The sequence below is a fragment of the Ursus americanus genome, chromosome X (genome assembly GCF_024610735.1).
Source record: "Ursus americanus isolate L20-20 chromosome X, mUrsAme1.1.p, whole genome shotgun sequence".
NCBI classification, from domain to species: Eukaryota; Metazoa; Chordata; class Mammalia; order Carnivora; family Ursidae; genus Ursus; species Ursus americanus.
Window position 1 is genome coordinate 118,226,767 of NC_142164.1, and position 12,999 is coordinate 118,239,765.

General features: G+C 46.0%; 1 protein-coding gene across 4 annotated transcripts in view; it reads right to left on the reverse strand.

Annotated features, from left to right (window-relative positions):
- Positions 1–12,999, reverse strand: part of STS (steroid sulfatase) — a 512,613-nt gene that overhangs the window by 419,669 nt on the left and 79,945 nt on the right. For 3 of the 4 annotated variants that reach the window (XR_015723499.1, XM_087860403.1, XM_045813638.2), the window contains exon 7: positions 7,731–7,868. The exons of the other annotated variant lie outside the window; for it this stretch is intronic. Coding sequence is in view for 2 of the 3 variants with exons in the window: in XM_087860403.1 (XP_087716529.1) it covers positions 7,731–7,868 (138 nt within the window). In the remaining variant the exon portion in view is untranslated. The remainder of the gene's footprint in view (positions 1–7,730; positions 7,869–12,999) is intronic. 4 annotated transcript variants of the gene reach the window in all.

Sequence of the window (12,999 nt, forward strand, 5' to 3'; positions counted from 1 at the left end):
GTGTTTGCTAATCTTGCCCTATCTGTGTGGTCCTGACTGTTGGCTCAGATAATGTAATACACCATCATCCATCATATTCTTGACCAAATACCAACCCCTGTATTGGGCATGAGTTGACATCTCCCCAGTAAGACACCGCCCCTCAATGAAAATGTATCTGTTCTCCGTAAGTCTCGATCCTTCCCACGACCAAGTCCTGCTTACAAAAGTCTGCCTCCCTGCACAAATTTCTCAAAAGAACGTGAGAAATTTTCCCCCTTGCCCCACCCTTCCATCCATCCATCCTCTGCCCCCCGCCTTTCCACTAAAAATATACTTGTGAGCATCACATGGGTAATAAATGCTATGGACCTGTGCCCTCATCTTACTGGCCTTTTTCGCACCATTCACCGTTCATGCTCTTTTCTGAATCTTCTCTTCTCCAAGTTTTCTTCTTATTTCCCACATCACTCTATGTAGCCTTTATGATATCATCATTGTCCACCTCACCTTTTAGGTACGAGTTCCTCAGGGCTTGGTCTTTGACTCTCTTCTTACACCAAACGATCTCATACACCTCCCCACGTGCCAACCAAATATAGCTCTCTACCCGTGAGTCTTAATTCATCGAGAGAATCTCCATCTACACAACCACTCAAGCTAAAATCACAAGACACATCACGGATGTCCTCCCTTCTCTCCAATCAACAACCCAACAGCAGTGGATTTACCAAGGCCTTCCAGTCCTGTCTTCGCCTACTCCAACTATGCATCCTTCGAACCCAAGCTCAAGTATTTCTTTTCCAGTCATGTAATCAGTCTGAAGTGACTTCTGAAGCCGTGAGGCACTGCTGTAGGTCCTGTGGATACAGAAGTAAGTGAAACGACACATATGCCGTCACAGGTCTTGTGCTCCCGTGGATGACAGTCGTATCTGGCACATCCTGGGTGCGTTTGCCAACACGTTGCACGCACGGACTTGTTAATCCTCACAAAAGTTCTTTAGGATGTTCCTCTAATAACAACCATATTATTCCAGCTCTAAAGATGAGGGACCAGATACACAGTCATTCCTCAATTTATCCTTAATTTCGTGCCTCTACCCTTTCCTTATGCTGGATTTGGGCGATACTGTTCACAAGCGATTTTTACTATTACCCAAATGGCAATGGTTATTGTGTAACACATTCCTATGGGACATATTTACGTGGATGTGGGGTTCCTCATCAGCCACATCGCCTGACCCTCCTGGGTTAGTCTTCCATCTCTGTCAACACCGAGCTACTTTTGTGCTCACCGTAAGCATCTCACTCCTGCCTAGAATGAATTCCTCACTTTTCCTCTCCTCGTCAACACTTAACAGCAGCCTGCAAAAGGTCAGCTTCCCCTGGGAGGCTCTCAGAAGTCCAGGTTGGGCTGACTACCTCTAACAGTCCGTTCCCGAGAGTTCCCTTAGCACAGCAGTTTGTTATTCTGAAATTATCTCTGTAGATCTCCATCTCGGCATTAGAATATGAGCTACAAGCGCTCGGGGACCCTGCATCCTTGGCCTTCATGCCCTAGAAGCTAGCCCCATGCCTGGCGTACTGTACAGAGTCAATATATGAGTGCTTGTTGCTCGAATGTAACAGAACAGCATAAATGAAGACCACATGCAATCTTCTTTCAAAGGTGAAAAGGCTGCAGGTGCCTCCCGGCACACTGAATACCCACACCAGCAAGACGGGGCTGCTTTGCCTGCTCTGGGGAAGCTGATGAAAATATCCATCAAAATCTGAAGACAGAGCCTAAACATTACATAACTGCCTTCTAATAAACTCCCAGACCCTCTTGCTGTTTGGTTTGGTTTGGTTTTCCTCCAACAAAAGCATCAACTGCTGTCTGAAAGCTGTGTTACTGCATGAGGGCATGAAGTGCCAAATTCAGGGAGTGGAAGAAGCAACTCACAAGCGGTATGGACAGGGGCCAAACTGGCTGCTTGTAGAATCTGCACTTAAGGTGAAGGAGAGATGCCAGGAGTGCAGGGCCTCAGACACAGGTGTCAGGGAATTTGCAAAGCCTTTTTCTGCATGCAGGGAAAGTCTACATTCGTGAACAGCTCAGGAAAATAGGATTTCCACCACCCCCACGCTTCTGCAGGTGCCGTCCATAGAGTTAATGTATCCATTCCATTGACATTTATTACTTGCCTTCAGGCAGAGTAAAACGGAGGTGGGGGGAGAGCCTCCTTCAGGGTGACCTTGATTGGAGACAGGAATGGAAATGAAGCCAGAGCTGGTCTTACCGTTCTCTTTCCGACACTACAGGGACTTTTCTCCTCTGAGAAAGAGCAGAAAACTCTAAACTCGACTCTAAGAAAATCTTAGGGAAGTTATTCTGGTCCCAGCAACAGGAGGGTATTTAAGGTGAAAAAGGGGAAGATACTCAGGTATGGTACCAGGAGCAGAAGGAAGAGAAATCTGGGACATGTTCACTATTCATTCAGCAAGTGTCTACTGAACACCTACAATGTAGTTATTGTAGGAATGAGACAGAGGGGCAAATAAGGCACCCCAGATCCCTGCTCCCACGGGATTTACATTATAAGAAGGGAGACAGATCATAAGCACATAAATTATAAACAGACAATATCAGATGCACAAGAAATTATAACAAGATGGTATGCTGAGTATCTGGTTGGCATGGGCAAGAAGTTTTTTTTTTTTTTTTTAAAGATTTTATTTATTTATTTGACAGAGATAGAGACAGCCAGCGAGAGAGGGAACACAAGCAGGGGGAGTGGGAGAGGAAGAAGCAGGCTCATAGCGGAGGAGCCTGATGTGGGGCTCGATCCCAGAATGCTGGGATCACGCCCTGAGCCGAAGGCAGACGCTTAACCGCTGTGCCACCCAGGCGCCCCAGGGGCAAGAAGTTCTGATTGAGGGGTCCAGGGAGATCTTACAGAGGCAACACGGGAACGCGAAGACCAGAGGATGAGCTTCCCACCAGAAGGAATTGGCAATGGGAAGGCTGTAAGATGGAAACAAGACTAAAATCTTGGAAAAACCAGAAAGGCACGAGGAAGATAGAGCAGCTCTAGGTCATGGTAGGCCCGTGTACTGCCAACATGCAAACTTCACGTTTCTTTCTCAGTGGATGAGAATATAGTAGAGTGTTTTAAGAAAGGAAGAACAGCCTCGAGAAGACAAAGGAGGCAGAGACTGGACTGATGCGTCTACAGGCTAAGAAAGCCTAGGACTGCCAGTGACCACCAGAAGGCAAGGAAGGATCCCCCAATATAGCTTTCAGAAGGAGCATGGTTCTGCTGACGCCTTGATTTAGGACTTCTGGTGTCTGGAAGTGAGAGAGAGAATAACTCGCTGTGGTTTGTAAGCCATCCACTTTGTGGCCGCCCTAGGAAACTCAACACAGTACAGTGACCTGGGCAGAGAATGGATTGACGACAAAGAAGAATCAGGAAGACCATCGGCAAACCCACAGGGGAGGTGAACTGGAGGTGATGCTGGCCTGGAGGAGGCTGTAACGGTTGGAGAGGAGACAAGGGGATCAATGTCAGGTATGCTTAGAAGAGAAAGTTCATAGGACACGCTGTTGGAATATGAGGTAGAGGGCAGATCAAAGAAAGAGGCTTTGGGGGCTCAAGGGGGTTGGGGGTTGAATCACCGAGTGAAGACTGGTGCAAATCAATGACATGGGTTAGCCCATGAGACATGCAGTCTTGGAGAAGATCTCTAGTGTGGATCTGTTAACTAGGATGTGTCTACCAAGCATCCTCACGTGAGCAGCCGGAGGGAGGAGTCTGGGGTTCCCAGCAAGGGTCAAGGCAGGGTGTGGGGGTGACCAGCACTCCCATGCCACTTGAGGTCATGCATTTGGACGTAATCATAGAGTGTGAGTGTGTAGGTAAGGAAGCAAGGGGACTCAGGACAGAGCCTCAGAGGTCTCCACCTTTGAGAGGCAGGTCAGCGGAGGAGGGAGAGCCAGCACTCATGGTTTAGAAGAAGCTTCGAAGTGTTTGCTTCCACCTATCTCTACACGAAGTGCTTTAAGGGCTCCAAACGTTGACTTAGACATCAAGTGACGTAGAGCGGGGCCAGCTGCTCCCTCCACAAGAGAACCACTATTTACACGACTATTGCCTTGAGCTCCGATTAAACTTCTCTGGTCCAGGTGAGGGTGCAGAATGAAGATGGTCTTCTGAGGACTCCTCCACCTCAGACCCAACACTCGTCCAGGTAACTATACAGAGAACCACAACCCGTGCGTAGCAGAGACTGTTCAGGATTGCACGGAGATCGTAAATCCTCTGTTCCTTTAAAGCACCGACTCCTAATCCCCGCTCTCACATTAGCAGGGTGCACATTTTCAATATTTTAACAGCCCTGCTGAAATTTTTACATTTAACCACTGTATGTGGTCACAGGCCAATGCAAACGTTCTGGCATTTTGTTGTTCATTTATTTATCTTGCTCTTGGCGAAAATCCTAACAGCTCAGTGTGGGAACACTGTCAGATTAACTAAAAACACTAACGGAGCCAACGCTTCCTGAATTCTTGTGTGGGAACATGGATCGTTACTTGGTGGGCTAGCGTTATTAGGCTGACACAATCACTCAGAACATGTGGACAGCGGAAGGAAAATTGATTTAGAAGGCTCTCAGAAGTAAACGTACCAGGAGCTGTTAGGATGAAGACATTGCCAAGATTGCTCCAATTTCACTAGGGTCACATTCACAGTCCACACTGGACCCTATTTCTGTCTCTCAATTTCCTTTGATGCTACAGCCTTTTGAGCAACACGGTTTACCCTTCTCAAAATCTAAATAGGAGATTCATGCTGCAAACACATTTCCTTTAAAAGAACACGAGAGAAAGTACTCATGGTGTCACTATTCCCTCACCCCTATAATATTACATTATTTTGTTTAAATGAAGACTACCGCAAGGATCTTCTGTCCCCACGATTAAAAGGAAGATTGTGCTGAATTCTGGAGAAGGATGATTTAACTGTAGCCACTGTATCCAATTCACCCTCAGATTTCATTAGGGAAGTAGATTTGACTGGTTAATATGGTGGAAGCCCTCGCTCATACACTAAAGATCTTTTCGAGAGGTTTTGATTGAGGAGAACAATCATTAACTGTTCAGAAAAAGATGCGCTTTTGATCAGGGAGTTTAAAGAGCGCGATTCCTCTGCGTCCGAGGGTCTCAGAGTTTGCAGCTTTACAAAACGAGATGTGACATTGAGAAGAGCCTTTGGTCATCTCCTACCACTAGAAGGAAACCACATCTTCCTTTGAGAGCAGAGCATCTTTACAATGTTGCACCGAGAGCCTGATTCCAACTCAGCCTGACAAAGGGATAATGCTTGCCACAGAACCGCAGCTGAGATATTAATACACAGTGTCATACACTCGTGGTATTTCTAGCAGTCAAGCAAAATAGCAAAACACTGCTCACACATCCAATATGTTTCTTTAAAAAAGAAAATCAGGGAGAGGCTCCCGACATGCTGTGAGGGCTCTGTGATAACCCTGGTTTGCAACCGTTCTCCGGGACCCTCGACATTGTCTTTCCGACCCAAGTTTTCACTTCTCCCTACACTCAAATAAGATGATGAACAGAGGGAGGGCTGGCGGAAAGAGGGGCTGCAGGGGACGGTTAGTCCCGCGTAGATGAAACACGACGAGTCATTCACCTGACCCGCGTCCGACAGCATTTCATGCCACATCCTGGTCAGGTAACAAGGGCACGACAAGGAAGGGGCGTGCACATCCTATGGAGGTCATCTGGACCAGCGGTCAACAGGAATCCTCCTGTCCGAGGTTCCAGGGAACCAAACATGTAAGCAAGGTCCCTGCCCTGAGGTGCTCAGGAGTTAAGAGGACTGCAGACACACATACGGAGGTGTAAACACAGAAGTACAAGGCATGCCACGTTTGGGACAGATAACACACCACCCTCTCTCCACCTCTCTGCCTCATTGCTCTGAGACGCAGCGCTACCCAGCTCCTTCACGTTGCAGGACAAGCCGTGTGCTGCTTCTCACGCCCAGCGCTTGACTGCGTGAGTGTTGGCCGGGCATAAAGAGCCAGAAGCAGAACAAGAGAGCAAGAACACGCTCTGGCTATCTCATCCCAGCCCTGCCAACTTTGCAAACATTTCCGGGGCCCCCAGGCCTCCTGAGGCTCTTCTTGCCGCACGCACCACCATTTCTTGTGCCTAAAAATACTGACGCCCTTACTAAAAATTCCATGCTTAGGCTTCCTGCGACCACGTGCTCAGTCATCCACCCACCGAACGACCAGCTGACCCTGAGTTCCTCCAGGGCACAGAACACATGTTATATTTATTCTTGCCTCAGGCCCAGGGCCAGATGCACAGCCCAATCAATATTTCTAAACCAATTAATAGACCAAACCATCCTATTTATTGTCCTTTCCTATCTTTGGAGGTAAACTTGGATTCCCCGCATCCCTGGGAATCTACGAAACATCCATATGAGAGGATATAAAAGAGCAGTACTTTATCACCTTATGCTAGGGAAATGTTAGTCACCTTCTTTTCTGGGTGTTACGCATCTTGCTGTCTTATGGTGGTGGCCCTCACTAGCTGGGACACGATGGCTCAGCATGGTCACCTCCACTCATCCTGCCCTATGATGCAAGAACCCCCTGCAGATTCAGGTGGGTGTCCTACCCCTCAGCACGGATATGCCCCTTTGGGCCTCTCATCAAAGTGTGTGAAATGGGTCCCTTTTTATCATGATGAGATACGTATGTCTTATACTCACAATATGTGCATGCTGCAAGCAACCTAGGGTCAGTAGCTGGGTCAGATCTACTTTGCATTCTCTCATCTCCCCAGTGACTAGTCTGACTGGTCATGGAGGCAGCTGAGCTAATGAGGCAGGAACGAAGCGTGAGCCTGAAAGCTACTGCACATCGGGGCAGGCAAAGTAACCATCTCCCAAAGATAGGCACATCCTCATCCCCCAGAACCGGTGCCAATGCCACCGTGCACAGCCAAAGGGACTTTGGGAATGTGACGAAGAGCCCCGGAATGGGAAAATCAGCGCATGATCTGGGTGGGACAAACAGAATCACAGCAGTCCCTCAGAGTAAGTGAGTCAGGGAGATGGCATTATGGAAACAGGTTGGAGAGAAAGAGAGAGGAAGGGAGGTCTGAAGATTCTGCACTGTTGGATTTAAAGATGCAAGAAGAGGTCATCGGCCAACAAACACAGATGGCTTCCAGAAAGCTGCAAAAGACAAGAAAGCAAATGCTTCCCCAGAGCCTGCAGAAGGACACAGCCCTGCGGTCACCCTGATTTTAGACCAGTGACACCCATCGTAGACTTGAAACCTGCAGAAAAATAACTTAATAAACTGTGTGGTTCTAAGCCAAAAGTCCGTGTGATTTTGTTCAAGAGGCAACAGGAAACTAATACATGGGTTTATTGTTTTAACCAGCCATCCACTATAGAGGCTGCATTTACCTTGGGTGAACATGCCCTCATTCTAATGCCTTGACCTAGAAAGTGTGCTTTTAATCTCCGTGGGGATCATAACAGAAACAGTGACCTGGTCACTTCCCTGTTTGATGCCTGGAACACAGTGAAGTCCTGTATATTGGAAAGTCGCACAGGGACAATGTCAAAGCTCAAAGATCAAGGCAAAGGTGCCCAACGGGTAAGCTGGGAGGCCAGAGCTTACCGACACTGGCATTTCCCACCTTCATAGACTCCTCACCTTTATAGATTCCATTACTGCCTCCGTGGACTTCTCCCTTGGTGTTCACCTCTTCCACATGGGCTCCTTGATCCGAGGTGAAGTAGACAAGGGTGTTATTAGCCAGTTTCAACTCATCAAGAACATTCAACATCTGCCCTGAAGGGGAGAAATGTTCCATTTTAGCGCAGTTCCATCTTTACAACAGAAAGGGAGATCATTTGCTCTTATCGACTTCTCTGAAGATGGGAAGGAAATGCTCCTGTGCACTGTAGCTGTCCCACACTGGTCCCACCAGGGGCTGCAATGTAATCAGAAAGCCCACCTGTGGCAGGTTCTTGGAAGATTTGGTCACTGAACTAAGTGTCATCTAGAAGCATCACTTGAAATTCTAGGCATCACGGAGTGATTCTGTACAGACACGTAAGAAAGCATTCTAGAAGAACAAGACTCATAGATCATGAAACACTTAGAGGAAGGTGCTATGGTCCTTAAGATATAAAGAAGTCTACCAGTTTCCCTTATTCAGTGGAGAACACCAAACCAACAGTGTTATTCTTAAAAAAAAAAAAAAAAAAAAAGATTTATTTATTTTTTAAAAAGATAGGGAGAGAGAGTGGGGGTGGGGGAAGGAGCAGAGGGAGAGACAGATCCCAGGCAGACTCCATGCTGAGCACAGAACCCAATGCAGGCCTCGATCCCAGGACCCTAAGATCATGACCTGAGCTGAAACCGAGAATCAGACACTTAACCAACTGTGTCCACCCGGGCACCCCGAATGTTCATATATGAACAAATTATGTCTATAAATATTTTATGATGAATGCGCTCTTTTAATACTTATAATAGATACTAGCAGATACAGTAGGACTATCTGTTCGGAGTGCCAGTATTCCTTATATTTTCCTTTCTCTTGCCCCTATCTTATTCCCCACACCTGAGATTGTGCACTACGCTGCCCACATAGCAGTACTTCAACACAATCACAGTTTCAACAAAAGCAGTCAGTGTAACAGGTACCATCTACTGAGCAGTCTCTGCCTGCAAACGACTTTATTACACACTCTCTTATTTAGACCACTTGAAACCCTATGGGTAAACAGTGCAGGCTTCGTTTCTCAGATGGGAGCAACAGCGCTCTGTAAGGACAGTGACCTGCTCAAGCTCACAGTAAGTTAGGAAGTTGGAAAGCAGGGAAGTAAGGGTTAAACCTTATTCCAAAGGCCAGACTCACAAACCTTACATAGTTAAGTGGATGGACTCAATGAGAATCACGGAGGAGAAAACAAGACATGAGGGTGGAAAATAGAGACATCTATTGAAATACTCCTGGACAAAATGGTAGGATAGCTGCCTGTCTTCTTCAAATTAGTACAGGAGGAAGGGAAGAGAGGATGGGGTATAGATTAAACAAGATTAGGCATGAGTTCACGGCTGTTAAATGTACACCGGGGGTGCATGCACGTTTACTGCACTTTTTTTTTTTTAAAGATTTTATTTTTATTTATTCGACAGAGATAGAGACAGCCAGCGAAAGAGGGAACACAAGCAGAGGGAGTGGGAGAGGAAGAGGCAGGCTCCTAGCGGAGGAGCCTGATGTGGGGCTCGATCCCAGAACGCCGGGATCACGCCCTGAGCCGAAGGCAGACGCTTAACCGCTGTGCCACCCAGGCGCCCTGTGCACTTTTCTGTCTACTTCTATTTATGCCTAAATTTTCCATAAAAAAAAAATTGAAGCTGGTTGAAGACAGAAGGGGCTGAAATATGGATGGTCTGATTAGGAAGTTGTTGTCAGCCATCAGATCAGAAGTAAATAATGGTCAAAGTACAGGAATACAATTTGTGATCTCCACAGAGATCACATGCTACCAGTTTAACGTTGAAAGTTAACGCATGCACTTATACTCTGACTGAGGTATTAGGGTTTGACTCCATTTTTGATGTTTGACTGCGAAGAGGTCTTAAGCCTTGCCAGTCCTTATTTGACTTGTGCCCAATAAGCCAATAAGAAAGCCTGGGTGTGGTCCCCTGCAGTGCTAGGGGAGGGAGATTCAGGCTATACCAGCCCCTGTCTGAATGCTCCACCCAACCCCTGCCTCCTCCCACCATGAAAGGTCAATCACTCTCCTTTCCCATCACTCTCAAGCTATTTTCAGACCAGCCTGGAAGCAACCTTGCTCCTCCCAAAGAAAGCTTCATTATGTAAGTAATAAACGTTTTCATAGCCTCTTGCTGTAGGTGTGCCATCATTAGTCTAGACATGGGAACCAAATTTAGTGGGGGCACCCATCTCATAACTGGAGGATAACCACAGCAATTTAAATTTTGTAAGGATGCCAGGTATCCCTAGCAGCAGGAGGAATACGTGAATATGAGCACATTCTACCTGGTACATAGGTCATGCCACAGTGGGGACAGGCCCTCCACTTTGGGGCTGCGCCTTCACCTATGTGGTCCAGAAAGGGAGTATGGGGGCTGCAGAGCCAACTGTCCATGGAGGTGGCACAGATGATTTCCAAAGCAAAAGCAAAACCCAAGTCATCTGTTACAAAATATATTTTTGCTATTTGATTGCAAATGCCACAGGCTATGGTATGTTCAATCTTTCTCAATTTTTTTAACTCATATAATAAACATTCCAAGAAGCCACACCATATACATAAATGTCATACTCAGAACCAAGGAATAAGATGCATGAGGGCCATTCTAGATTCGTCTCCCAGGATAAATCATTATCAGGCAGACATTAATTGTGGTATTATTTGGTACAGCAAAGCAAATCACCTGTGTGCTTGGGGATATGTGGCTCTAACACCAATTTAAGCCATATCATTTTGAATATGGTAATTAGCTTAATGAGTTGAAGTAGGGAGAAGAAATAAGACAATATAACCCTCACTTACACTTTGAAAGAAAATGCCCCTTTGGACTCATACAATAATTTCTAAGTAAAATAACGGAGACCAAGTAGTTAGCAGAGCACTGAAGATGTTACTTCCTTGTGTCCTAATTAGTATTTTCCAAAAGGGTGTGCAACCATGCACCTCCATTTCAAATATAATTCACCTTTCATATATTTAGAAGAAACTTTGCATGAATTTTTTTAAATGTGTCATCCATGAAAACTTGTACGGACACAAAACCTGCACGCAAATATTCACAGCAGTTTTATTTATGATCGTCAAAACCCTGGAAACAACCAAGACATCCGTTAGTAGGAGATCGGATACACGATCGTCCACCAGACAATGGAATATTTTGTGCACTAAAAAGAAATGAGCCATCTAGCCACAAAAAGACACGGAGGAACTTGAAATGCCTATTGTCCGGTGGAAGAAGCCAATCTAAAAAGGTACGTACGTATGATATTCCAACTACGTGACGTTTCAGAAAAGGGCAAGTTACGGAGACGGTAAACAGATCAGTGGTTGCCACAGCCTTGTGGGGGGTGGTGTTGGTGAACAGGCAGCACAGGACATTTTTAGGGCAATGAAAGTATTGTCTCTGATACCATAATGGTGGATACATGTTTAATACCTCAGCCCAAATCCACAGAATGCAGGCATCCAACAGTGAACTCTATGGTGAACTACGACTTCTAGTCAAAAACAATGCATCATCATTGGCTCATGGACTGCAACAAATGTACTGCTCTAACCCACGATATTCTAAGGGAAACTGTGTGCAGAAGAAAGGGATACTATGCAAACTGTACTTACGACTCAATTTTTCTGTAAACTTAAAACTGCTCCAAAAATAGCCTGCCACTTTTTCAAAAAGTGCCTTTTCACAGGTAATGTCACATCCAAGACTTCTTCATCCACGTATCCAACACGTGTTAGGAAGCCTCTACTGAACACAGGCTGTGTGCTGGGGGCTGGGCCCTCAGAGCCTCTTGCAGACCCATTTTCTTTGTTCGAGCTCACTACAGCTCCTGCTGACCGTTTCCCCGGCAGGCTCCTTCCATGTCCAGGTGAATCTGTGTTGCACTTAACTACCCAGACTCTTTCTATTGAAATACATATTATAACTTTCCCCGTCCCAACATGCCCCCGCCCGGGGTGGGGGGATTTCCTCACAATCCCAGTCCTCCAAATGACTGTGATAAGATATTTACTTTGTCCCCATCAATTTTTCTCATTCATTGCCTAGAGTGATGACTTCCATCTTTTTCATCAAAAGTGCCCTATACAGCTGGGCTGGGATTAATACACGGGAATCTAGCTGAGGCCATCATGCATCTACAAACAAAGGAATATTTGGCCCAATGTGTGCAGATGCTGTCAGATTTCTGATTTCCTTTGAGTTCTTTCTTCCCCAAAACATGCGCTCTGGATCTCACACAGTTTAGGTCTTATGCCAGAATCTCATTTGTAAAGCCCGAAGCCCATTATCTGTTTAAGTTTTCATAAGATTGATCCCATAAAGGTCTCACATATTTCTCTCCTAAAAATGCTGAACAGAAATCTCCCATGAGAACAAATGCTGGTGTATTATTCTTGCTTTCAGAGCAGTGTGCTGCAAGTCAGAGGTCCACAAATATTATTTTTCAGTAAGGTTCTCAAGGTATAATGATACCAATTCATACAGGATGATAGTTTCGAATTACCGATGGTGGGCTGCAGGAAAACTTATAAGTGAAATGTGTTATTTCCAAAGCTTTCTCACATTGTTCCCTGAATGAAACAAATACAGAAAATAGACCATTTCAGGGGCACTTTGTTATTTAACTGGGGACAAGAGTGAGCTTATCAAAAAAACAACAACTTCAGACCAGAGTTTTGTAAACCGAAAGGACACAACTTGGGAATGTACAAATCTGGCTCCTTCCTTCCCCAGGTGTGAATGTGGCTTCCAGAGGAAGCCTAGATTTGACAGAATTCCTTCATGCCATTTATTCATTCCACAAACAAGGGTTAAGCCACTGTCAAGAATCAGGCAATGATATTCCACACAGGAGACAGAAGGCTTCGCAATGCACACACCAAATTCTACGTCTTGCCCAAGAGACGAGCTATCCCACGGAACTCAGAGCTTGGGCTCTGCCTCCTGGCCCCTTAAAGGAACAGAAGTGGTTTGAATCCTAGGTGCCCAGCGTGCTCAGTGGGGTTCTTTGCTTCTAAGTCAGAGATGATCATGTAAAATAGTTAAAATGTTGCCAGGAGGCACGATGGAGGAGAATGTCATCCCCAACAGCCCAAGACTGGTCACACTGCGATGGCTCAAATACCCTAGCTCTTATGATGGAGTTAAAACACAGGCTTGCCTAGGGGCGTCTGGGTGGCTCAGT